The sequence below is a fragment of the Saimiri boliviensis genome, chromosome 15 (genome assembly GCF_048565385.1).
Source record: "Saimiri boliviensis isolate mSaiBol1 chromosome 15, mSaiBol1.pri, whole genome shotgun sequence".
Taxonomy (NCBI): Eukaryota; Metazoa; Chordata; class Mammalia; order Primates; family Cebidae; genus Saimiri; species Saimiri boliviensis.
Window position 1 is genome coordinate 39,948,816 of NC_133463.1, and position 27,912 is coordinate 39,976,727.

General features: G+C 37.2%; 1 protein-coding gene across 1 annotated transcript; it reads left to right on the top strand.

Moving 5' to 3' along the window:
• Positions 1 to 5,867: 5,867 nt before the first annotated feature.
• Positions 5,868 to 27,749, top strand: SLC7A13 (solute carrier family 7 member 13). The gene is given in 4 exon segments (XM_074386911.1): positions 5,868 to 18,743; positions 23,097 to 23,461; positions 26,694 to 26,820; positions 26,823 to 27,749. Coding segments are annotated over 4 exon segments (837 nt in total). The 5' UTR covers positions 5,868 to 18,574; the 3' UTR covers positions 26,999 to 27,749.
• Positions 27,750 to 27,912: the final 163 nt, after the last annotated feature.

The window sequence follows — 27,912 nt, forward strand, 5'->3', positions numbered from 1 at the left end:
AAGATTGTAAGTTAACATTTACTCAAAGAATGGAATAAATAGCATTTTCTTTTCCTTAGATATAAAATAAATAGCGATTTCTGAAAATTCTGCATTATTCTTTTCCCCCTACTTTAACTTAAGCGCACTAAGCCTTTCATTTCATCGTAACTTTTCTTGCACATCAATATTATTTACTGTGGGTCTATTTCAGTTGTGTGGAGCTCTTTCACATTAATGATTGTGACCATTTCTGTCTCTTTTATTTCAGTTTTAATTTTGCTACAGAAATATACCAGCCTACCTAATCTTTTTGATCAGGTCACAGAGAACAGCTGTAAGTCACTGATCTATGTATGCCTCTGGGCTGAGTGCGTATGCCTGGTGGACACACAGGCCGAAGGTAAACAGGTTCTCAAGGAGAAAGGTGTACAATGCTGGGCACTACTGGAATATTATTCTTGAGTATAATACAAGGTAATAGCCTAAAGGTTATCCTAGTTCCTTGAATATTTAGTTCTTTTGAGGTAAATTTCTTACTATTTATTATGGAGCTCTTGAACTTGATTTATTTCATAATAAAGATCTTAGGACAAATAATTAAAAACAGCTTTTGAAAACTTACTGGGATGGTTGGTTAGCTGACCCAACAGTTCTTCTTACCTCTCAAGCTGAAGAATTTTTGTGAATTTTCTTGATATGCTGGTAAAAGAAACATGTGAGGCAGCAAGGCCACTCTCCCCTTCCTCTTGCTTGGCTTAGAGTCTGTGTCTGAAGCTCTAGCAGCCATCTGCGATGGTCAGGGAGTCCCTCTGACAAAAGAGAGCCATTGAACTGATGTCATCCCTAGTCTTCCTCTGATACAAGAATAAAAGATCCTATTTTTACAAATTCACTCAGATTTCCAATATCTTTATTTGCACATAGTCTTAACAAATACAATGCAATGTAGTTATCTCAAATACGGTTATACCAAAGTATGATTATTCCAAATACTTTAGAGAACTGATGATATTGAAGCCAAAATGTAGATTGCCCCATTTTTTAATGCAATGAAGAATTTCAAAACAAATTCCAACATTGAAAAGTGCACTTACTAGTGTGTGCTCCCCCTCGACAGCCGCTTTCCATTTGCCAGGTTTCTCTATTTATAAGCCTTTAAGTGTCACCTCATAGGCTGGGCAAACTGTATTGCTTTCAAACAGGGGCTTTTATAAATTGGTCATTTCCCCCAAAACATTATATGTCAATATAAAAATTTCTGCTTCGGAAGAACTAAGGATTTGAAGCATTTCATTTAATTAATAGCAAAAGGATAAATGAGATCTCTTTGCTTCCTTTATTCATCTCTCTTTCTCCAACTCTTTCTTCTTTCAACATTTCTCTTTAGTCCTCCCACTCTCCATTTTTTTTCTTTCCCATAGCTTGTTCTTTATTGCATTTCACAGTACAATGAGATACATCTTCTCACGAAGAATCTAGAGATTTTCTCTTAGTATTTATAACTAAGTATTAAGTTATAAGTGAAAGCATGACAGACATTTTCCTTATGATTGTGTAGGGTCTTTTTCCTTTGCCAGCATGTTATATAACATGTTATGCAACAGAACTAGTAATGAAAAAGTTATCCAAATTTTCAGTTTCAAGTAATTTCCCCACATTGTTTTCTGTAGAAAAAACATCTTTGTCTGAGGTACATGCCATTATGTCACAATTGTGAATTTTTGATCCAAGTCAAAATATGAGATCACAAACAATAGTTAACATTTGATTATTTGCCAATGTTTTTCTGTTTACATGTAGAGAAATATTGCATATTTAAATGCTACAGCTAAATGACACAAGTGCAATAGTGTGTGACAAATAAGGCAAGGCTAAAGAACACAGATTGGTGTGTTATAAATTGTTGTTGTTGTTGTTTTGTTTTGTTTTGCGATGGAGTCTCACTCTGTTGCCCCGGCTGAAGTGCAGTGGTGTGATCTTGGCTCACTGTAACCTCTGCTGCCCAGGTTCAAGTGATTCCCCTGCCTCAGCCTCCCAAGTAGTTGGGATTACAGGTACCTGCCATTGTGCCTGGTTAAGTGTCGTAGTTTTTAGTAGAGACGGGTTTCATCATCTTGACCAGGCTGGTCTTGAACTCCTGACTTTGTGATCCACCCGCCTTGGCCTCCCAAAGTGCTGAGATTACAGACGTGAGCCACTGCACCTGGCCTGTCATGAATGTTTTAAACTGAACAGGATCAAAAACAAAATGCTTAATGTTAAGTAACACATATTTAAAGCAAACCTATATCATTTCCCTGCACGAAAAGGCCACTTAGAAGTTACCTAAATGAGAAGAACAAAACAGAACATCCTTTCCATTTTTTACTAAATTCAAGGAAATTTAAAAGAATCTATTGGAACAATGTATTATGCCTATGTTAGTCTGAGAAACTAAATAGACATTATTTAACCAGGTTCCAAAGTTCACAGACAACGTAGTTGAAAGATCTCTGATTTTAAAATCAATGTTTGTATAAGTAAACCTTTGTGCCCAATCTGTAAATTATTGAAATAAGCAAATAGTGAATTTCCAGGTTTCCTTGTGAGGTCTTCCGCATGCAATGTTTTGTTTAGATGCCTCACTCACTATTTGATAGTTCATTACTAGTGACAGTCCAGGCATTTTTAGATTTGCAAAGGATACATGAGGATTACATGCCCACCAGCATGTTCTCATGCAAATTTCAGGTTAGCTATTCCTGCCACATTCTCAGAATTAAAGTTTGAGAACCTCAGTAAAGGGTAGAGTTCTTAGTCTAGAAGTTTCTCAAGTGTTCCTTTCTTTATTTTCTATATAGTTCACTTTGATTTTTGTCTCTAGGCCTTCTTTGTCCTGAGGCAGGAAATTTAGTTTATTAGTTTTTAAGTAAAAGTCAATTCAGTTATTTTTCAGTCATTTAATTTTGAAATTTAGTCATATTCAGGATGTTCTGCCTTTCAGTCTTTTGTTGATCTCTTCTTTTGGGGATTGGAGCTTTAAACTTTAGGGGCATATGTAACTGCCACTGTAGTGATGTTATACGAGACTCAGGTTGGAGTTGGGTGTCTCATTGGTATAAAGAATCTGTTTTGTCAATCCATGATCTCTATTTTAATAATAATAAATGGCTTGGACTTCCTAACCATTCCTAAACTCCAAAAGGAGAAGGGTATAATGAGGCATGTCTGACCCTGCCTCCCCACTGCATCCTTCCTATCCTGGTCTGAATTAGTTTTTAGGTTTCTTTGGGATATCCTTGCCCAAAGTGGGGTGTCCGTTTAGTCAGTTGGGGGCACTTAGAATTTTATATTTGGTTTACAATGTCAATGATAAAAGAGGTTATGGCTATAGGTTCATTCGCTCTCTTTCTCTTCTTCTCTCTCACGTGCTCTCTTTCCATGTAATGGTTTCTTCCATGTTATAACACAGCAGGAAGACTCTCACTAGCTGCAGACCCTCAATCTTGGACTTCCTAGCCATTAGAAGTGTAAGAAATAAATCTCTGTTTTTTATATATTACCCAGTCTCAGGTATTCCATTATAGCAGCAGAAAATGAACCAAGACAGAACATTGGTTTGAGAAGTGTGGCTGTTGCTGTAACAAATACCTAAAAATGTAGAAGCAGTTTTGGAAATGGGTAGTGGGTAAAGGCAGGAAGAATTTGGAAGAGGAGGCTAATGTCAAAAGACGAAATTACAAGTTTAGCTAAAAGATCTTAATTTGCTTCTATTGCAATACTAGAGTCAGACAGCACTTCACTTCATAAAATAGAATAAGTATCCAATGAATTGAACATAAGGGATTGGTTCTCTAGACAGAAAAGGGCTGAAGAAAGCAGAAACAAAGACAAAAAACAGATGGTCATTTCAAAAATACTTTCCTTATAGGAACAGAACAGGGAGACCAAACAATAGAAAAATAACTGATTGGTTAACATCAGGTTACTTCAGGTTACTTTTCTGGTAAAGATTAATACAGAGGGAACTTCATTATCATGCTGATTGAGATTGAAACTAGCCTATTTGGGAAATCGGCTGTCTCTTTCCTGATTTCTTAGAAGGTCAGATAAAAACTTAGTTTTGGTGATCTAAAACTTTAGCATAGGTGATGCCATTTTGATTTTTAGTCTGGTCTGTTTAGGCATAGTTCAGGACTTTAATCTAAAACAATGGCCTCGTATAATTTTTATTTAACAACCGAAGAAGGCTAAATTGCCATAAGTGAAGCACTAAGGATAATTCTGGCAAGGGCTAAGAAGGCAAGAGCTGTAGTGAGAGCCAAAATCTTAGGGATTGCATTAGTGGTTGTGATCAGAATGTTGGTAAAGATATGAATAGCAAAGACCATTCTGATGGGAGCTCAGACAGATATGAGGAAAAAAGCATTGGAATCTAGAATAAAGGCCAATCTTGTTATTCAGTTACAAAGACCTTGGCAGAATTATGTCCATGTCCTAAACTTTGCTGAAGGCAGAACTCAAGTGTGATGTACTGGGATATCTGGCAGAAGAAATATATATATAAGCAACAAAGTGTTCAAAGTGCTACATAGCTTCTTTTGGCTGCTTACAGTAAAATTAGAGAAGAGAGAAATGATTTAAATCAAAATTTATAAATAAAGATATAGCAGAATGGAAAGATTTGAAAAACTCCAAGCCTGGCCATGTAAAAAGTCAAAAAGCATATTTGGAAGAGAATGTTAAGGGTGTGGCCAAGTGAGCAGTTGCCAAAAAGATTAATAAGGATAAAAGGAAGGCAATTTCTGTTCATCAAGATAATGGAAGCAGGACCCCAAAGGCATTTTAGAGAAATTTGAGTCAAACTAGAACCTTGAAGGCAAGATATCCAAAGAGGTACCTCTAGGATCTCAGTGTTCACTGCCTTATCCCACCTTGGGACTGCTCCCTGATTTCTGGTGCAGCACCCCCAGCTGCCTTAGCTGTGGCTTAAGCGGACCCAAGTGTGGTCCAACCCACTGCTCTGGAAGGCAAAACCATAAATCTTGGCAGTGTCCACATGAATATGTGCTTGAAAATATTTGCTTCCTGTCTATTGCTTATCTTTTCATTTTTCTAATGGTGCCTTTAGAAGTGCAAAAGTTTTAAGCATTGCTGAAGTCCAATTTATCAATACTATTCTTTTACAAACCATGCTTTTGGTTTTTGCCTAACCTAATATCTCAAAGATTTTCTTCTACTAGTGAAGAAAATGAACTCAAAATAAATCATAAACTTAAATGTAGGAGACAAAGCAGTGACGCTTTTAAAAGAAGTTTTACTGTTTTGGCTCCTACATTTAAGTTTATGATTTATTTTGAGTTAATTTTTGATATGGTCTGAGGTGAAAGTCTAAGTTCATCTTTCTGCATGTGGACATCCAATGGTCCTAGCACCATTTGCTAAACAAACTATACTTTCCCTAGTGAATTGCCTTGGTAACTTTATAAAAAAAATCAGTTGAATAAAATACAGGCTTTATTTTGGAGCTCTCAATTTTGTTCCATTATTCTATGTGTCTAAGTACTCCTATGGTCAGAGGTGATGATGGCTACAGGCTGAAGCTCCTCTGCATTTGGAAAAGGGAGATCAGAGTGGGAAGGACTACGTTTTGAGCTGAGCTGTAATACAGTAGAATACCAGGTAGACTTTTAAGGTTTTGACTCTAGTCTCTGACTTCTGAATGGCGCTTCTGAATCCACCTGGGGCCTAGTGGACCTCACCATCATGAAAAAACGAAATGAAACAAAACACAGGCCTGGATGGCCTTGCCACTTGCTGATTGTAGAGCCCTGGGCCTTGAATAGACATAGGCAGTAGCCAGTGCATGGTTACAGCAGGTCTTGGGCAAGACCAAGTCCTGGGCTGATTTTAAGGTCTGACTCAGCACAGTCATAGTGGTAGTGGGTAAAGGGATGCTTGTGTCACTCCACTCCCAATTTTATGTGGTTCAAAGCACAGAGAGGGTCTGTATGTTTGAGAATATAATTCAGTTAAAAATGGACAAAAGATTTAAGCTGACATTTCTAAAAAGAAGACATACAAATGTTAAACAAACAGATACATGAAAAGGTGCTTAACATCACCGATCATCAGAGAAATGCAAATGAAAACTACAATGAGATATCATTTCACCCCAATCAAAATGGCTTATATACAAAAGACAGGCAATAACAAATGCTGGTGAGGATGTGGAAAAAAGGGAACCCTCCTACATTGTTGGTGGAAATGTAAATTAGTACAACCACTAAGGAGAACAGTTTGGAGTTTACTTAACAAACTAAAAATTGGGCTCCCATATGATCCAGCAATCCCCCTGATAGGTATAAACCCAAAAGAAAGAAAACCCATAAATTGAAAAGATATTTGCTTTCCTATATTTGTTGCAGCACTGTTTACAGTAGCTAATATTTGGAAGCAACGTAAGTGCTCGTCAACAGATGAATGAATAAAGAAAGTATACATATACACAACAGAGTACTATTCAGCCATGATAAAAAATGACATCCAGTCATTTGCATCAACATGGATGGAACTGGAGATCATTATGTTCACTGAAGAAAGTCAGGCACAGAAAGACAGACATTGCATGTTCTCACTTATTTGTGAGATCTAAAAATGAAAACAATTGAAGTCATGGACATAGAGGGTAGAAGGATAATGATTCGAGGCTGGGAAGGGTGGTGGGGGATGGTACAGAGGAGGGGATGGTTAATGGGTACAAAACAAAATAGTTAAAAAGAATGGATAAGGCTTACTATTTGATAGCACAGCAGGGTGACTATAGTCAATAGTCAATTATAACAACTGTACATTTTTAAATAACTTAAAGAATGTAATTGGATTGCTTGCAACTCAACGGATAAATACTTGAGGGGATGGATACCCCATTCTTTATAATGTGCTTGTTTCACATTGCATGTCTGTACCAAAACATCTCATGTATCCATATATACACCTACTATGTACCCACAAAAATTAAAAATAAAAAAGAAAACAAATTAATTAAAAAATCCATATGTCTATATGTCTATGTACAGATTATAGCTTTTATAATAAGCTTTGAAATTGAGTAGTGAATGTCCTCCAAGTTTGTACTTATTTTTCTAAATTATTTTGACTACTTTGGGTGTTTTTCATTTTCACATAATTTTTTAGGATTTACCAATTTCCACACAAACAAAGACCTACTGGAATTTTTGATAAGGATTGTGTTGAATCCATAAATATATTGGGGAGGCAATTGCTATCTTCACAATATTGATTCTTCTAATGAACAAACATGAAATGTCTTTTTATTTATTTAGATCTGCTTGATGGTATCACACAGGTCTCTGTGGTTATTTTCATTTTTCTTCATTCTGTTTTCTATTTCTCAGAGTAGATAATTTTACTTGATCTGTTTTCAAGTTCACTGATTCTTTTATTCCTGCCAGCTCTAATCTATTATTGAGCTCCTCTAGTGAGTTTTTTGTTTTAGTTAGTATACTTTTCAACTACACAAATCATATTTGGTTCTTTTTTATAATGATTTGTCTTTATTAATATTCTGTATTTGGTGAGATGCTACTGTCATATTTTAATTTTTACTCTGTTTTCTTTAATTCTTTGAACTGTTTTATCTGGTATGTCCAACATCTTGGCTTCCCTAGGGAGAGTTTCTATTGACTACCTTTTCCCTATGTTTGGGCTATACTTTCTTTCTTTTCTTTGTTTAAATGAGCCATATACATTTTTATTGAAAACTGGACATTTTAGGGGTGTGTGTGTGTGTGTGTGTGTGTGTGCGCGTGCGTGTGTGTACATGCGTTTAATCACTTTCTTGGACTAATTTGTAAAGTCTATATTTTGAATTATGTCTCTTCAAAAAGATATGTTTAGGTTCTAATCCCCAGTGCCTCAGAATGTGTCATTATTTGGAAATAGGGACTTAACAGAGGTTATCAGGTTAATCCATGGCCATTAGGGTAGACCCTAATTCAATACGAGTGTTGTTCTTATAAAAAGGAAATTTAGACACAGCGACATATAGGCACAGTAGGAAGATAATATGAAGAGCCACAGAGAGAAGACAGAATGTGACCATAGTAGTTTATCTATAAACCAAAGAAGGCTAAGGATAGCTGGAAATCACTAGAAAAGGCCAGAAAAGTCCTCACCTAGAGTTGCCAGTGAGAGCATGGCCCTGACAACATCTTGATTTTGGACTTCTAGTCTCTAGAACCCTGAGACAATACATTTCTTTTGTTTAAAGCCACCTAGCTTTTGGCACATTGAACTAATACAATCTATATTTGCTGTAGTGTTCAGCCTCTGAATTCTCTACTGAAAGGGACTAGCATTCAGCCATTGACTGATTAGAGCTTTCCACAAATACTTTGAACCAATAAGTCTTCCATTGTTTGCCAAAGAGCTCTCTGTGTTTGCGTTGAGGCACTCTGATGCTCAGGCAATTTTCCAGTCAGCCTTAAGCTTCACTTCCTGTTTTCACAGGGTCTCAAGGTGAACCAGGGGTAAGAGACTGGGGCTCCTTCAGTTCTTTCCTGAGCATTTGCACAGCCCTGAACATGCACCTGACCTTCTAGATCTTCAGGAATATGCCAGGGCCTTTCAAAGGCCCTATAAAGATCTTTCCCTTCGACTATTCCAGGCTAGGATTTTATTTTCCTACACTGGTATTGTTGCCTCAGGCAGCTGCTGTGTTAGATAATCACAGTTGATTGTTTTAGACAAATGCTCTCATATAGGGATTTTTCACACAGAGCAATATCTGATTCATGTCAAATGAGACTTATTCAAAGAGCTAAGAGATATGTTAAATAAAAACAATGCTATTGGGTATGTGCAGTGCCTCACACCTATAATCCTAGCACTTTGGGAGGCTGAGGTGGGAAGATCACTTGAGCTCAAGAGTTTAAGGCCAGTCTGGGTAACATGGGAAAGCCCTACAAAAAACTAGCCAGGTCTAGTAAGTAGATTATGCCTGTAGTCCCAGCTACTTAGGAAGCTGAGGTGAGAGGATAATCTGAGCCCTGGAGGTCTAGGCCGCAGTGAGCCAAGATTGCACCACTATAATTCAGCTTGGGTGACAGAATGAGGCCCTGCTTTAAAAAAAAAAAAAAAAAAAAAAAAACTCTGGAAATGGGATCTTGCAAGAAGCTCCTGGTTTGCCCCTTTTTAGTAGCTGAGAGATTGCTGGTTTTCTAACAGTCCAATGGTTTCATCTTGCCTGCTGCCCAGATAGAACCAATTTATCAAGACAGTGGAATTGCAGTAGAGAATTTAGTATATGTAGAGTCAACTAGACAGAAAACTGAAGTTTTATTATTACTCAAATCAGCCTTCCTGAAAATTTGGAAGTTAGGATTTCAAAAAGATAGTTTGGTTGGCAAGGGGTTAAGGAATAGGTGCTGTTGATTGGTTGAGAATGCAATCATAGGGTGTGGTGTAGGGGATCATTCAGAGTGGAGAAAAACTATAGGGAAAGGATGCAAACCTTTGGAAAGGTCAGAAGGTTTTGTAGAGCCCTGGGAGAGAATAGCTGAAGGCAGCTGTTCTATAACTCTGAGGCAGAGGGCAAGGAGTAGGTAAAAAGAAGTGTAGGGGAATTTATCTTAAACAGTCTCATTTACTTATATTGACCAGGAACTGACCTTTGATTATTAGCATGCATGATGTTCTTTGAAAGGGGAACAGTAAATGTTAATTACTTACAGGTTGTGTTTGCTGCAGGTTTTTGGCATTGTGGCTGCAATGAATAAAAGCAAGCAGCTCCAGCTTCTCGAGGGCTGCCCTCTGGCCAGTAGAGCCAGGCAGTCACCTAGCTGCTCTGACACTGCATATCTGTGTCTGAGTACTCATTTCTCCCATCAGCCAGGGTCTGCAGGACAGACCCAGCAGTGTGGAACATGGTCCTCGTGTACTAAATCCACTTCTGGATCAGGGCCGCAGGACGAGTTGAATCATGAGACCCAGCTCCAGGTGGAGTCATTCAGTCATCAGAAATACAGAAGTCTGAAAAGACACCTCAAAAGGCCAATCTTAGGTTCTAATTGTGATGTTATTTACAGGAGTAATTGGAGAAGTTACAAATCTTGTGACCTTCAGAACAATGACTGGTTATAATTTAGCTACACCTACATCTTACACCAGGATCTGTGCCCATATAAGGCAGTGAATACAATTGATAAATGTGAGTGATCCGAGTGCTCCACCAACTGGCTATTTTCCTGTCTTTTGCCTTTTCCTCAGGTCTCCATGTTCCCTGAGACACAATAATACTAACATTAGGCCAATTAGTAATCCTACAATGGTTCTAAGTGTTCAAGTGAATGGCAGAGTCGCATGTCTTTCACTTTAAATCAAAAGCTAGACATGATGAAGCTTAGTAACAAAAGCATGTTGAAAGCTGAGATAGGTTGAAAGCCAGGCCTCTTGAGCCAAACAGTTAGCTATGTTATGCATACAAAAATAAAGTTCTTGAAGGAAATTAAAAGTGCTATTCCAGTGAACACATGAATGAAAACAAAGCAAAACAGCCTTATTACTGATATAAAAAACATTTAAGTGGTCTGGATAGAAGATCAAGTCAGTTACAACATTTGCTTAAGCCAAAGCCTAATCCAGAGCAAGGACCTAAATCTCTTCAATTCCATGAAGGGTGAGAGTTGTGAAGAAGCTTCAGAAGAAAAGTTTGAACCTAACAAAAGGTGGTTCATGAGATTTAAGGAAAGATGCCATCTCCATAACATAAAAGTGCAAGGTAAAGCAGTAAATTCTGATACAGAACTTGCAGCAAATTTTCTGGAAGATCTAGCTGAGATCATTGATGAAGGTAGTTATACTAAATAGCATATTTTCAATGGAGATGAAACATCTTTCTCTTGGAAAAAGACGTCATGTGGGACTTTCATAGTTAGAGAGGAGAAGTCAAGATCTGGCTTCAGAGTTTCAAAGAACAGCTGACTCTCGTTAGGGGCTAATTTAGCTGGTGACTTTAAGTTGAAGCCAATATTCATGTACCATTCTAAAATCTAGGACCCTCAAGAATTATGCTAGCTCTACTCTGCCTGTGCTTTTCAAATGAAATGCCACACCTTGGATGACAGCATATCTGTTTACAGCATGGTTTTTTCTGGATATTTTAAACTCACTCTTCAGACTTACTGCTCAGAAAAAAAAGATTCCTTTCAAAAGACTACTGATCATTGATCGTACACTTGGTCACACAATTACTTTGATGGAGATGTACAAGGAAATTAATGTTTTCATACCGGCTAACACAGTATTCATTCTGCAGCATATGGATCAAAGAGAATTTTGACTTTCAAGTCCTCTTATTTAAGAAATACATTTCATAAGGCTATAGTTCCCGTAGATAGTGATTCCTCTGATGGATCTGGGCAAAGTAAATTGAAAGCCTTCTGGAAAGGATCATCATTCTAGATGGCATTAAGAACCTTGTGATTCATGGTAGGAGACCAAAATACCAGCATTAACAGGAATTTGGATGAAGGTGATTTTAGCCTTCATGGATGACTTTGATGGGTTCAGTGGAAAATGAAATTGAAGATGTGGTGGAAATAGCAAGAGAACTAGAATTGGAACTACAAGCTCATGATAAAATTTGTACAGATGAGGAGCTGCTTCTTATGAATGAGCAAAGAAAGTAGTTTCTTGAGATCTATAACTGGTGAAGATGCTGTGAACATTGTTGAAATAATGAAAAAGGATTTAGAATATTACATAAACGTAGCTGATAAAACAGCAGCAATGTTTGAAAGGATCAACTCCAATTTTGAAAGAAGTTCTGCTGTGCGCAAAATGCTATCAAACAGCATAGCATGCCACAGAGAAATCTTTCATGAAAGAATGAGTCAATGAGGCAAACTTGATACTTGTCTTATTTTATGAAATTGTCTTAACTGGCCAGGTGCAGTGGCACACTCCTGTAATTCCAGCACTTTGGGAGGCTAAGGTGGTTAGGTCACCTCAGGTCAGGTGCTTGAGACCCAGCCTGGTCAACATGATGAACCCACATCTCTACTAAAAATGCAAAAATTGGCTGGGTGTCGTGGAGTGTGCCTATAAATTCTGCTATAGCAAGAGAATTGCTTGAACTCAGGAGGCAGAAGTTGCAGTGAGCTAAGACCATGCCACTGTACTTCATCCTGGGCGACTTCAGACAGAGTGAGACTCTGTCTCAAAAAAAATAAAAAAAGAAAAGAAAAGAAAAAGAAATTGGCACATGCCTTTGGCAACCATCACCTTGGTCAGTCAGCAGCCATCAATATTGAGGCAAGACCATCTACCAGCAAAAAATTACAACTTGCTGAAGCCTCAGATAATCATTAGCATTTTTTTTTTGTTTTTAGCAATAAAGGATTTTAAAAGCAAGGAATGTACATTTTTAAAGACATAATTCTATTACACACTTAAAGGACTATAATATGGAATAAACATAACTTCTATATGCATTGGGAAACCAAAATATTTTTGTGATTTGCTTTATTATAATATTCACTTTGTTGTGGTGGTCTGGAACTGAACCTGCAAAATGTCTGAGGTATGCCCATAAAGATCATGAGCTTTGGATAACCCAGGACTAGATGTAAATCCTGGCTCTTCTAAGAGATGAAATGGACAAGTTCCCTAAAAACTTTAAACATTTTTTTTGCATAGGTGTACAATTTAGTTAATAATATATACTCTATAAGATTGACGCTTTCAGGCCTGTCATCATGACAGCTCTTCTCTTAGTAGTGTAATTAGAGAAAAAGAAAAATAAAGTTAGAAAGAACCATCATTACAAACTTTCAGGCGGCAACATTTAACGTCCTTCAGCAGTCTCCTCTCTGTTGTTTCCAGTCTCCTGTTTCACAAGTCATTTATAAGATGATACAAACATGACAGTTTTTCTGTTACCTTTCTAAAGTTCTTGTCCAAAAGCCGAATATACCTACACGTTTTGTGAAAGATATTCATCTGGGCGCTGAAGGAGCTATTCAGCTGAGCCTAATATTGAATAACTTAAACAACTTCCTCTTTGATATATAATAGTAGCCCCATACAGAATGTGCAAGAATATCCTCGACTAGAGGGCACTGCTTCAAGGAACATATCTCCTGAGTGTGGAGAATCTCTGATATTCTTGAAGGTGAACAGAAATGGGGATTGACCTCACAGCCTATCTCTTATCTTACATTCTTTATTTTCAGAGTCATGGACCTCCCCGAATACTGTAGGGCACCAGGGATGCATAATACGCCACAGTCTTTTGCTCCTTATATTAGGAATCCATCGGAGAAGCAGAGCCTCTGAATCTACATCTATGTCTTTCTATATCTATACTTATATCTATATCCATATCTTATCTCTATCATCTATGTAGATATTTATAAAAATTAACAGTGAATTTTCTTGGATGCAATCTGCCATAAAATAGTCAGTTTTCTCAAACCAAAGCAAAACCAAGTAATTTCACTTCCACTTACTCTCAGGGGACAATTCAGAAATACTTTACTAGGCCGGGCACAGTGGTTCACACCTGTAATCCCAGCATTTTGGGAGGTGGAGGCAAGTGATCACCTGAGGTCAGGAGTTTGAGACCAGCCTGGCCAACATGCTGAAACCCTATGTGCTTCAGTCCCCTTTCCAGGGGAGTGAACGCTTCTGTCCCACTGGCATTCCAGGCACCACTGGGGTATGAAAAAAAAAAAAAAAACCCTACAGCTAGCTTGGTGTCTTCCTAAATGACCACTCAGGTTTGTGCTTAAAACCCAGAGCCCTGGGGGTATAGGCACCTGAGGGAATCTCCTGGTCTGTGGGTTGCAAAGACCTTTGGAAAAGCTTAGTACTTGGGCCAGAATGCACTGTTCCTCACCACATAGTCCCTCACAGCTTCCCTTGGCTAGGGGAGGGAATTCCCCAACTCCTTGGCTTCCTGGATGAGGTGATGCTCCATCTTGCGTCTGCGTGCCTTCCAAGAGCTGTACCCACTGTCTAATCAGTCCTACTGAGATGAGCCAGTTATGTCAGTTGAAAATGCAGAAATCGCCCACCTTCTGCGTTGATCTCTCTGGGTGCTGCAGACCAGAGCTGTTCCTATTAGGCCATCATCTTGCCCTGGAATGTCCTTTGTAGGTTCTTAAGTATCTTTAAAGAGTAGAGAAGCATAGATATTCTAGATTCCTCTGAGGCTATATTTAATACCCTTCCCTTCAATGTCAGAACAGAAGTTTTTATTTTTTCATTTTCTAAGTCAGTCTCTTCCCTGAACTCCTTATCTTTTTCCTCCCATGCCCTTAAGGACTTTTCACAGTCTTTTATTTCATTTTTTCTCAACTTCAATCTTTTTTAAAAAACCAGTTATTTTCCTTGTTATTTAAATATGCATCTGATTCTTAACTATTAAACACAATTTTCTTTAATCCCCAGCCACTAATTTATCTACCATTCTTGGAATCATTTGAGTAGCCACTATCTTTTCAAAGACTGTTTTTAAAACCCTGTACTAGTGCCTCAAGATGAGTAAGATACAGTCTTCATCAAAGAGGCTTATAGTCTAGCAGGAGAGGCAATAATACCTAGATTTGGGTCTGCCATTATCAACTGTAGCAAATATTTTCTCTTTTCCAGCCTCATTTTTTTTTAAATCTGCAAAATGTACCTCATGGTTTAAAATCACTATAATTCTGTGCCTTATAAACAAATAATTTGATACAGTATTTAATAGGTAGCCATAATGGAACAATATAATTGCTTTGGAAATCAGGAGAAAGGCCACTTTTTGCTGTCACTGAGTGGAAAAGATGGCAATTTGAATCCAATCCACAAAATTCCAGAAAAATGTGAGTGAAGCTGTGGAGAACAAAAGTAATGCAGCATAGATACAAGACACGACATGAAACCTCGGGTGCCTGCAAAATGGTTTCCATCTGAGAGTCTTGGTATTAGATATGATTACTAATGCAAGCACACAGAGAGACAAAATGGCATAGGGTTGGAGGGAGACAGATGACTGGACAATGTCAACTTTTAGGCAGGAGGCAGAGAAAGAAGATTCATTGAGGAAGCCAGAGGAGGCTCAGAGTGTTATAGAGAAAAATCACAATATGTTTCCAAAAGCGGAGGGATAATTTATCTGGTTAAGTGCTTCAGAAGTCAAGGAGCATGAGAACTGGTTAGACCACCATCACTGATAATGTAAGAAGTCACTGGTGAATTTTGAACATGAGAGGAAGTCAGTTTGCATTGAGTTAAAAATAAGTTATCGAGAAAAGCAAGCTATGAGGCGATTACTGTTTTACGTGGCTTGTGATTAAATGGGCCAATTTCAGCAGCTGGCACAATGAGCAAAAGTTCCTCTCATTATTTCTCTCTTTCAAGGCTAGAAGCAATATTTCTGGATTTTTACTTGAGCCAGTTTCATTGTATCCCATTGCCAGAGATGTTTCATTGTTAGATAATTATTGTCAGCTGAAAATATATTTACAGAATTTATTCATACTAACCTATAAACTATTGTGGAATTCCTCGCAAGCTGCTGGTGGTGAACAAAAGCTGGAGGAATTTCAGTGTGTCCTGGAGTTGTTAATTTGTAAAATAAGTCTTAAGTATATCTAAGTTTTAAGTCACACTTTTACCTGCAAAACAGTGATTTCTAGGCAGGTGACTTTGCAAGGTGTAGGAATACCCACCTATTTTTTTTTTTAATTATTTTTTATCACCCAGGCTGGAGTGTGGCTGTGCAATCACAGCTCACTTCAGCCTTGAACTCCTGGGCTCAAATGATCCCCCAACCTCAGCCTCCTGAGTAGCTGCGACTACAGGCACTTACCATCATGCCCAGCTATTTTGTGTGTATGTATGCATTTTTAGTAGAGACGGGGTTTTGCATGTTGCTCAGACTGGCCTTGAACTCCTGAGCGCCAGTCATCCACCTGCCTAGACCTCCCAAAGTTCTGGGATTACAGACGTGAGCCACCACACCTGGCCGGAATACCGATCTTTTAAGTTTAAGAGCCAAGGATATTTGTAACGTCTGGCTGTTATAATCTTTTGTTATAAATTAAATTTATCTCCATCTCCTGTTACTAATCAAATAGGTAATGAGAACAAGTAAAAGTTTCAGAAGATAGTACAGTTAATCCAAAAAATTGCCCTTTTGTTTGTCCCAGGGCTTTAATAACTATGGTAATTAACAGCAACCATTTATTCAGCATTTATTATGTGCTAAACACTAGGATTGGAATTTTGTTGTCTCTATAGTTTTCACTATAAAGAAATTGAAACCTTGACAGTCAATACCTTGTCCAGAAGTCCCACAACTAGTAAGTGGTACAGGCAGGGTTAAAATTAGAATCTTCTAATTTTTTAGTATTCAAGTTCTTAATCAGCTCAGATTAGCATACCCCATGGGCATTAGATCCAACCCTTGGGCAGACATAGATGAAAGAAATTTGATGTAGTCAAATGATAGATATTTATTAGTAAGGGGGATTTGGTTTTAAGTAGCAGAAACCCACACACATAAACAATGAAAGGGGAACTTACTGGAAGAATAATGCCACATTTCAGGGAAGATTTGAGCAACCAATCTTCAGGAGCAACAAAAAATAGGGCAGCAGACTGGGCGTGGTGGCTCGCATTTCTAATCTACACTTTGGGAGGCCTAGACTGGAGGATCACTTGAGGCCGGAAGTTCAGGACCACCCATGGCAACAAAGCGAGACCCCCATCTATAAAAAAAAAAAAAACATGAATATGAAAGAAAATAGGTAAGTTCTATAAGTTAAAAAAACAAAATTTCTCATCCTCCTTTCTTTTTTAACACCATTACGTTGCTTTTCTCTTGCCCTTTGACTCAAATTCTTGAGATAAATTTTCTTGTACTGTATACTGAAAATGATTGGCTTCCAGTGGATCAGATGTCTGTTCTTTGTTCCTTGCCACTGGGCAGGGCAAGGATGTCATTGTATATTAGGGTTATAGATGATAATTTCTTCGCTCCGCAGAGCAATTCTGAGAGTAGGACAAAATTTGGGGATGTGGTGGGACAAATAGGACAATATTTAAAAATAAGACTGTCCAAGAAAATCCACTCTATATGATGGTAAATTATAATTTTTCGGCCTTTTTTGCACTTAATATTGGCATAAAGGAATGGTCAAGAGCCTACAGAGAGAGATAAATTTATGATGGGCTCTTTAACTCCTTTCAATATATGCTATGAGAAATGTAAACTAGGAAAATTTTGCTAGCCAGGAAGAGAGTTTCCTTTCCTATTTTCCCAGAAGAAGTAGTTGTTTTCTTGAGATCTGAAGGAAGGGTAGGGGCCAACTAGACAAACAGAAAGAGCATTCCACGTAAGAGAATAGACCCTATGGCAAAAAGAGATATGACATTGTTGAGGAGCTGTAAAGGCCTGTCTGTCTATATATAAAACACAGATGGCAAGAGGAACTGTCACACTGTCACATAATATAGCTCCTAGAACTTTGTTTCTTTTCATAAAGACACTTACCATAGTCACTATTATTTTAACTTTTATTTATGCAATTATTTAACTCATTTGTAGCTCTTCTTCTTGAGGTTAAACTTCATGTAGTTTCTGCTCACCACTGTATTCCCACTATCCAAACTTAGTGCCTATGACGTAATAGATGAGGCTAAACGCATAAGTAGGCTTCAAATGGTACAGGACTTATGGGCTCAGATTTCATTTTTCATTCTTAAGTCTTTCTTCAGAAATGTTACCATCTAAGGAGATAATGAAGCATATTTCATCTTTTTCTTCATTTAGCTATATTAGGAGTGTGGGTGTGCAGCAGTCCAAACTGTGTGTGTATGTGTGTGTGTGTGTGTTAGTGTATGTGTAGTGGTGGTGGCTGGATGAATACGAAGAGCCTAGCCCAATTCTTGATACATGAAGTGATGCTGGTGGGAATATAAATTAGTATAATGTCTATGGAAAACAGTATGGAGATTTCTCAAAGAACTAAAAATGGAACTACCATTTGATTCAGCAATTCCACTACTGAGTATCTACCTAAAGGAAAATAAATCAATATATCAAAAGGATACCTGCAGTCATGTTTATCACAACACTATTTGCAGTAGCAGAGATATGGAATCAACATAAGTGTCCATCAATAAATAATTGGATAAAGAAAATGTAGTATATATACCACAGAATACTACACAGCCATAAAAAGGAATGAAATCGTGTCTTTTTTGGCAACATAAATGCTGCTGGAGACCACCATCCTAAGTGAAATAACTCAAAAATAGAAAGACAAATATACCTTCTCACTCATAATTAACTACAAAATGTATATTTATGAATGTAGAGAGTGAAATGATGAGCCATAGAGAATTGGAAGGGATAGGGAGTAGGGAGGCAGACAATGAAAAATTACTTAATGTATACAATATACGTGATTCAGGTGACAGATACCACAAAACCCTGACTTGACTGGCATACAATCTATGCATATAATAAAATCATGCTTGTACTGCATAAATTTATACAAATACAAAAATAGTAATATAAAAATAATAAATTTTAGAAATAATGTTTACTAATTATGATTTTGTTCTCTTATGTGTTATAGGGGAGCTGAAGAAACCCAGAACAACAATTCCCAAATGCATATTTACTGTGTTATCTCTGGTGACTGTAGTTTATTTACTGGTTAACATTTCCTACCTGACTGTTCTGACACCCAGGGAAATCCTCTCTTCAGATTTGTATGCAAATGGCTAAAACAATAAATAAAGTGCTGGTCCTTTCAACATATCTTAATTATCATTTCAACAGCCAGAACCACTCTTTCCTGTTAATTATCGTACATATAGAACCAATTTATAATTTTCTAAAATAACAGAGGGCCAAAGGGAATGATTCGTCTTAGAAAGGAGATTCATCTTTAAGCATGGTTATGCCTTTTCTGATAATATGGGACGATGTATATAATGTTGATGTATGGTATACATCAGATTCAAAATATTAGTATTCCTTTCATGATCTTATCTCACCAGAGAGATACCGTGTAATCAGTGTTTACATCTATTTTTAAACTTTCAAAATGTTTAAGTCTCAGTGTTCTTCTAGGTGTCACAAAGAATGATCAATTTGAAATGTAGAACATTGGCAGTTAGAAGAGTAGATGCTGATGTTCAACTAATGCATATGATTAATATTGATGTGTAAAATAATATGGTTGTTTACCGTGAACAGCTCTAAAATTTATGGTGGCAAAGTGACCTAACATAGTGGAAATCTGACAAAAAATAGCTATCTTAGAGACCAAATTGTAGAATAAAGAATAAAAGAATGAGAAAATCTTAAAGAAATACACATTTAAAAATGAGTAACGGATTCAAAGAATAAAAGAAAATTTGGGAAAAAATGAGAAACAGGAAAAGTTGAAGACTAGAAATTTTCTCAAGCCAGCATTAAACCAGCAGAAAATCAAACACCGCATGTTCTCACTCATAGGCAGGTGTTGAACAACGAGAACACATGGACACAGGGAGGGGAGCACTACACACTGGGGTCTGTTGGGGGGAAATAGGGGAGGGACAGCGGGGGGTGGGGAGTTGGGGGTGGATGGCATGGGGAGAAATGTCAGATACAGGTGAGGGGGAGGAAGGCAGCAAATCACACTGCCATGTGTGTACCTATGCAACAATCTTGCATGTTCTTCACATGTACTCCTAAACCTAAAATGCAATTTAAAAAAAAACCGCTCGTGAGTTAAATCTATCACCTTTAGTACTTTTAGTACTAATCTAGTACTAAATCTAGTACTAATCTAGTACAGTACCTTTAGTACTTATCTCTTTTGAGCAGCTATTATTGTTTTGGTGAATCTTTGAGGCACAGAGATAAACCTAAGGGAGATTTTGCTATAAACTTCTGGTAAACTTTGCCTAATTCTTATGTTACTGCCCTGCAGGATGCTGCCATATGGCATTAGTGTTGATTCATTCTTGTCTAGGTGTCTTAGGTACCTATAAACTGGATGTAGTCAAGCTTCTGAGTGTCTGTGGGAACAAACCAAATGCAAAACCGGATCAGAACAAGCAGTGATTCATTAACTGCCTTGATTATGTAAAGAATAAATTTACAAAGTTAATTGTGGGTGTGGTCGGGGCTGCTGGTCAGCTAGTACAGCCGTTATAGTTCGTTGAAGCTGGCATCTGTCATGACTGACAGTGCTCCGGCCAGACAGGTTGTTGAAAAGTCATGAATATCTCCTTTGGTGTCATAATGGTTATAGCAGTTTCATAGGTGGCACAATAGTTTTGCCATGTGTGGAAGACTCATGAAGTGTTTTGACCATCATCACTTGTAATTTGGCTACGATGCTTACTATTTCAGCTATATAGTCTTTAGACTTTTTGTTTAAATTCTGAATTAATATTTTTGAGTCCAAATATCTGCATGTTTATTTTACAAGAAATTTAAATTAAGAAAATAATCAGAGCCATATGTGAAGAAATGTATGTATACGGTCAGTCATTATAGCTTTATGTATGATAGCAAAAAATTAAAAATCATAAAAATATCCAATAAGCTTGAAACACATAAAAATGTATGGGAAATCTATATGATAGAACTTTCTGTGATTTGTAAAAGATGATATTGTTGATAGATACTTGAAGAAAAGGGACGTTTATAATTCAATAACAAGGAAAAAGTCAGGATGTATATGATGACATAACACAATAAATAAGTAGTTAACAATGGTGATCAATGGGGATGATATTGTAGGTGATTTTTATTTTATTGTTTGCACTAAATTTTCCAAATTTTCTTTAATGAATTGCAAAATTTGTAAAATAAGGGGGAAAGTTATAAGCAAAAGAAATAGTTGTTTTTTGTTTTGTTTTGTTTTGTTTTTTTTGAGGCAGAGTCTTGTTCTGTTGCCCAGGCTGGAGTGCAGTGGCACAATCTCTCTCACTGCAATCTCCACCTCCCCGGTTCAAGCATTTCTTGTGCCTCAGCCTCTCGTGCAGCTGGGATTATAGGCATGGGCCACCACCCCTGACTAGTTTTTCTATTTTTAGTAGAGATACGGTTTTGTCATGTTGGCCAGGTGGGTCTTGAACTCATGACCTCAGATGGTTCTCCCTGTTGGCCTCTCAAAGTGCTGGGATTACAGGTGAGAGCCACAAGGCCCAAATATAGGTTCTTAAATTGAGAAATTTTAAAGATTAAGTAATGCATTTTTTAAATAAAATAAGTATATGTTAAAAAAAATATGAAATGTTTCCAGACGAATGTAGAGCATCTAGTGTGTGGCATGTATTGGATGCTACACTTTATTTAAAAAATATTGAAAGAATTATACCAGGCTGTAATAAATTTTAGATTCTAATATTTGTGGTTTACACAGAAAAAGAAACAGTGGTATTATGTAATGTTTTTGTCTGTGTCTGTGTCAGAGCTCTGAATTGTTTCTTCACCTATTTTTCTCTTAGAAAAAAAAAATAGGCTTTATTGTGAATAAGTTCCACAACTGAGAAGGGAAGGGTGTTCTCTAGAACAAGGTGTGTGGAAATGCCTTAGTAAGGAGCCCTGGTTCCAGCTTTGAAAAGGATTTTGAAGAGAAAGTGGTAATTTTAGAATCTTTTATTGGTAAATTGATGCAATTATTTTCAGAGGGCAATTTTGTAATATCATCCTTATTTTAAAATATACGTACCTTTGAACTTGCGAGTTCCACTTCTAAAAATTTACTCTAAGGAGACTTGACCAACTACCAATAATGGAAAGCATGCATGTTTTCATTAAAACACATTTTATATTAGCCAAAAAAAAAAAAAAATTGAAAACAAACTGAAAATAAAACAACATGAAATGGGTAAACTAATTGACAGTTACATAATGGAATACTGAGAATCTGCTAGAATAATTAGATGCATGTAAATGTACTAATAAGAGCAAGATGCCTAAGTGAGCGTACACATACATGCACACTCATATACCACCCTAGCAGATGCTTATACATTCATACAACATTTTTGGAAAAGGATCCAAACAGCTGTAAATAGTAGTTACATTTGCTGTGGGTGAATGAGGGTTGGTGAGGAGAGGGATGTTTACTTTTCACTTTATGTGCTTCAGTGCTATTTATTGTACTTTTCACCCAAAACATACATGAGATCACTTTTAAAAGAAAAGAAGCAACATGTGGAAAAGAGTAACAAAGAAAAAAAGTCACCTGCGGCATGGAGCTAAAGATAATGTAGAAAGAGGGATAGTTCTTGCCAGCCAGCACTGGCAGAGTTGCACCTGATCCTTCTTCAGTATCATTAACATTTTATGCTATGTAATTTTTTGTTGTAGAGAGCTGTCTCATGCATTATAGGATGTTTAGCCACATCTTTGGCCTCTACTCATTAGATACCAGCAGCAACCTCCTACCTCCCCGCTTGTGACAGCCAAAAAAGTCTCCAGACATTGACAAATGACCCTGAGGAGTAAATTCACTTCCAATTGAGAACTACTGGTCTGTAGACAAGTCCCAAATGTCATACATATTTTTAATGGTGTGTAATTTATTTTCTTCATCTACATGGTTTCTTTTTCTGTTAAGCATTTCAAATTGCACCATGATGTGGGAAAGGCTCATTCCGGTGTCAATAATGTTGCACTGTGCTTTTTGGACTCTGAATGTAACTATCCAGACTCAATAAATTAGCTTTAGAAAATAAGCATGGATTCAATCATCTATTCAAGAAAAATCAATTCATTTCTCGAGTATTTTCTGAAAGCCTACTATATGTCTGTCACAGAGTGATGCACTAGTTTTATAGAAAAGAAATGGATTATCCTTGTTCTCAAAAACGTTCTTGGTCTACTGGGGAAGACATATAAAATGATAACCATTTATTAGATAGTGTGATAGTGATCAAATAGACACCTTTATAAGGTGTTATATAGGTGTAACTAAGGAAATAACAAACAAGCAAAATTAAATATTATTAATTACTTGTTTCTGCTTTTATTTTGAAATAATATTTAAAAGTATATCATTAGTATCTCTCTTTTAGCACATTTTCTTTTGTGTACTTTTGTTTTTCTGCAGATGCTGTAGCTGTCACGTGGGCTGATAGAGTTTTTCCCTCATTACCATGGATTATGCCTTTTGCTATTTCTACTTCATTATTTAGCAACCTTCTGATTTCTATATCTGAATCATCGAGACCAATATATCTTGCGAGCCAAGAAGGCCAGCTGCCTTTGCTATTTAACACACTTAATAGACACTCCTCTCCATTTACAGCTGTGCTACTACTTGTCATTTTGGGATCCCTTGCAATTATCTTAACAAGTCTAATTGATTTGATAAACTCTCTTTTTTTCATGAGCTCTTTTTGGTCTCTATTAGTAATAACAGGAATACTAAAGTGGAGATACCAGGAACCCAACCTATCTATACCTTATAAGGTAAAATTGGATTTTCTAGTTCTTTTCTGTGAGAAATAAAAGATACTGTGCATAACCGTGTTTAAGATTATAATCAGAACCTCTATAAGCAGATCTTTTGAATACTCAGTTATTGTGGAACACATAAGAATAATCTGCTCTTGGTTTTAATTTTAATTTTTATTGGCTAGGTGACTCAATATAAACTCTCTTAGATTCCATGTAATGATTTATTAGAAAGAAAAGTAGTTCTTTGGGTGGTCGGACAGATCATTATGAGTATTTTGACCAGATATCATTTTGTCTACTTATGTCACTAGTTATGCATATGAATGTCCTCCACAGTCGGAGTCAGACTTAGCTGATGGGAAACAGAAGAGGCAAGGAGAGGTCACAAGTGGAAACATCTGCTATTCTGAAATATCACCTTACTTTGTTGGCAAATTTCATCTTTTCAACTTTACTTATTTTGAAATGATTTTCAGTCTGAATGAAAAAAATTTTCACAGGAGAGGAGACCACCACTTAATTGTAGAAAGGAAAATAAGCAGCAAAAACTTGGTGGCATAAGAATGTTATTGGAGAAAGATGGCCCTGATAGTCTGGTTATCAGAATAATAAAATAATCTTGGCTGGCTAGGTAGGATGTTCAAAGCTTTGCTTGGATGATCACCTTTAATCCGCTCAGTGATTTTTTAAAAAGGTGGATTCTATTGTTATTACAGTTTTACAGATTTAGGAAAGTTAGGTCACTTACCCATGTTCACGCAGCATGAATTAGAGCCAAGATTCAAATTTAGGCAGTCTCTTTGGAGTGTTTGACTCTCGCTGAAAACAAAATATAAAAAAGAACTGCTGAGAGAAAGAAAGAAAGAAAGAATGTTCTTCTCATCACCATCTATGGTTGATTTATGTTCATCCTTTCTTTCCAGTCTTCTTTTCAACTTCTTCCATCCAGTCATCTCTTAATTGTTGTGTATTTGAGTATTAGTTGCCAAGAACCAACTATATTTTAAGCACCTTGCTGGGTTCTCTGAGTAGAAAAAAAAATTAAGACTTGGCTCCTGCCTTTGGGCAGGTTATAATCTATTTGAACAGTCATGTAAACCAAAAATCATGGTGTGATGATTGCTACCTAGTGGTCTGCAGAGGATGCTCAGAGAACACATAAGGAAGAGGGATCTAATCTAGAGCAGGGCTGATGGCCATGATCCCTTTTGGAGGTGCCTCCCCAATGTCTGCTCTCTGTACAATTTCACATGCTGCATCTTTTAAATATGTCTTTGCTGTTTTCTGATCCACACTTTTGTTAGATTCCTGACCCTAACAGATACAATTATAAAGAAGTTATAAACTGGAGGATAAATTTGTTATAAACAAATAACAGTATAAGCTAATCATTAAGAGCTTTGGGCTCAAGTCTAGTTACTTGGCTAGTAGCTGAGTTTAGTCTTGTTATTGAACCTCTGAACCTCAATTTCTTCATATCTGAAATGGGAATGTATAATACCTACCTCCTATTAATGTTGGATGTACTAAATAAGCTAAGGCACTCAAACAATCCAGGGTCTGACATTGATTGCTATTATTGCTTATATTATTATTCAACATAGATTTGCATCAGAAAGGGATGCAAGGTCAGCCCTAACTATAAGCGGCTGAAATTTGCCTTGAATGCCCACAGGAATGCTTTTTTCTTCTCTTTCAATTATTTGATAACTGATACTGAGCCAGGAGACAATAAAGTATCTTTTTCAGGGATGCTTTATAAACTAAGAAGAGATTCCTTTTTTTTTTTTTTTTTTTTTTTTTTGGAGACGGAGTCTCACTTTTGTTGCCCAGCCAGGAGAGGCTGGAACACAATGGTGTGATCTCAGCTCACTGTGACCTCCGCCTCCTGGGTTCAAGAGATTCTCCTACCTTAGCCTTCCAAGTAGTTGGTATTATAGGCACCCATGACCACACCCAGCTAATTTTTGTATTTTTAGTAGAGATGACCACACCCAGCTAATTTTTGTATTTTTAGTAGAGATGGGGTTTCACCTTGTAGCCCAGGCTGGTCTTGAACTCCTGGCCCCATGTTATCTGCCCACCTCAGCCTCCTAAAGTGCTAGAATTAGAGACATGAACCACTGCGCCCAGCCAAGAAGAGATTCTTAATGATTAAAACCCCAACAAATGATCCTCTAATTAAAGGGTTTTGTTTCATAAATTGTGACAAGCTGTGTTATATCTTTGGAAAACATAGATTCACATCAGTTATATCTTTGGGGTATAGATTCATATTGATTTTCTCCCTAGGTTGGGTAACATTGTAGAGAACTCATACAATTCTAACGCAAAGCAGGTACCAAGGACTGGTCTTTAAGGCTTTTGGCAAAACAAAAACAAAACATAAAATGGGGAAATTGTTCTAGCTAAAATTTTTGTCTTGATTTGTTTTGTTTGTTAATATGCTGAGTTCTATAAATTTATAATATTTACCTGTCAGTATCTACCTGCGTAACAGAGGATCTGAGGATAGTGTTTCTGTTCTGTCATGTGTTTCTTACTGCCTTGAGATATTTTCCAAAGAAGATTGTCGTTACTTCCATTGGGCCTTAGACACTCCCTCTTAAGCCAGGCATGGCAGCTCATGCCTGTAATCCCAGCACTTTGAGAGGGCAAGGTAGGTGGTTCAAGAGGTCAGGAGTTCAAGACCAGCCTGGCAAACATGGCAAAACCTCATCTCTACTAAAAATACAAAAATTAGCTGGGCATGGTGGTGGATGCCTGTAATTTCAGCAACTTGGAGGCTGAGGCAGGAGAATTGCTTGAACCTGGGAGGTGGAGGTTGCAGTGAGCTAAGATTGTGCCAATATATTTCAGCCTGGGCAACAAGAGCAAAACTCTGTCTCAAAAAAAAAAAAAAAAAAAAAAAAAAGAAAAGAAAAAAGAAATGATCTCTTAACAAATTCATGCTACCCAGATCAGCAAATAATGATCTTACCAGCAAACAGTTCTAGTTATTTCCATTCATGAACAGTCAAATGCTAGATACCCATGCCCTACAACCTGATAATGAGAGTCTTTAACATCTCCCACTTCACTCAGGCATTTACCTGAGTTTTAAGCCAGGTTTACTCAACTTTACAGCTAATTTAGCCTGTTTTCTTTTATTAGCTTGTACCTTTGCATTTTGATTTATATAAGTATGCAGGTATCAGTCACAGACTTTTATAACTAATTTTTAAAAAAACTTTGCTGTTTTCAGGTGTTTTTGCCATTTCCATTGGTAGCAATAGTCATCAACATGGGTTTGGTTGTGATACTATTGGTAAAGTCTCCAAATGTGTATTACGTCTACGTGCTTCTGTTAATTCTCAGCGGATTACTATTTTACATAAAATAAGGTTGGCTTGGTTTGAGAAGATTACTTGCTATTTATAATTACTATTTAACATTTGCCTGCCTGATGTATCTGAGGAACAGATGTCCAAAGTGCAGACTGTTAAACAAAATAGCCTTCTAAAAATCAGATTCCAAATCAAGGTTAAGCATAGGATAGAACATACATGATGAAATTCCTATGGTAATTACTTTTTTCTCAAATGAAATAAACAATGTATATAAAAGTGCCTAAGACAGTATCTGGCTTCAAAGTCACTAGGAAATTATTATGCATAACTAAAGCTTTGCTTTGTGTGGCAAAAAACCCAAGTCCTGATTTAGATAGCTTGATAGAGGGATTATGTATGTCCCATTCTCTCATTTTTTTTTTTCTGTATCCCATCCCTTTTTACTGAATTTGTGGGGATCCTATAATAAAAGTGAATGATGAAAAATTTTAAAAGCATTGCTTCTCTTCATCTTTCCTGTGTCCCTTCCCCCCGCCCCCCCCCCCCCCAGTGGGCAGGGGTCAGGGAAAATGCTGATTTAAAGATGAACAGAAAAATTCAATTTTTTCCAGTTGGCTTTTCCCTTCTAGAATGTAGCATTTTCTTTCTTTCTTTCCTTTTTGAGATGGAGTCTCACTCTGTCGCCCAAGATCAGTGTCATGATCTCGGCTTACTACAACCTCCACCTCCCTGGTTTAAGCAATTCTCCTGTCTCAGCCTTCCCAGTAGCTGGGATTACAGACATTCACCACTATACTCAGCTAATTTTTTGTATTTTTAGTAGAGACTAGGTTTCACCATGTTGGCCAGGCTGGTCTTGAACTTATGACCTTGTGATTTGCCTGCCTCAGTCTTCCAAAGTGTTGGGATTACAGGCATGAGTCACCGCTCCTGGCCACATTTTTTTTTTTCAAGCTAATAACTATTTTAGAATCATGGGGCTGGGCATGGTGGCTCACGCCTGTAATCCCAGCACTTTAGGAGGCTGAGGCAGGTGGATTACTCAAGGTTAGAAATTCGAGGCCAGCCTGGCCACATGGTGAAAACCTGTCTCTACCAAAAATACAAAATTAACTGCGTTGGTGGCAGGCACCT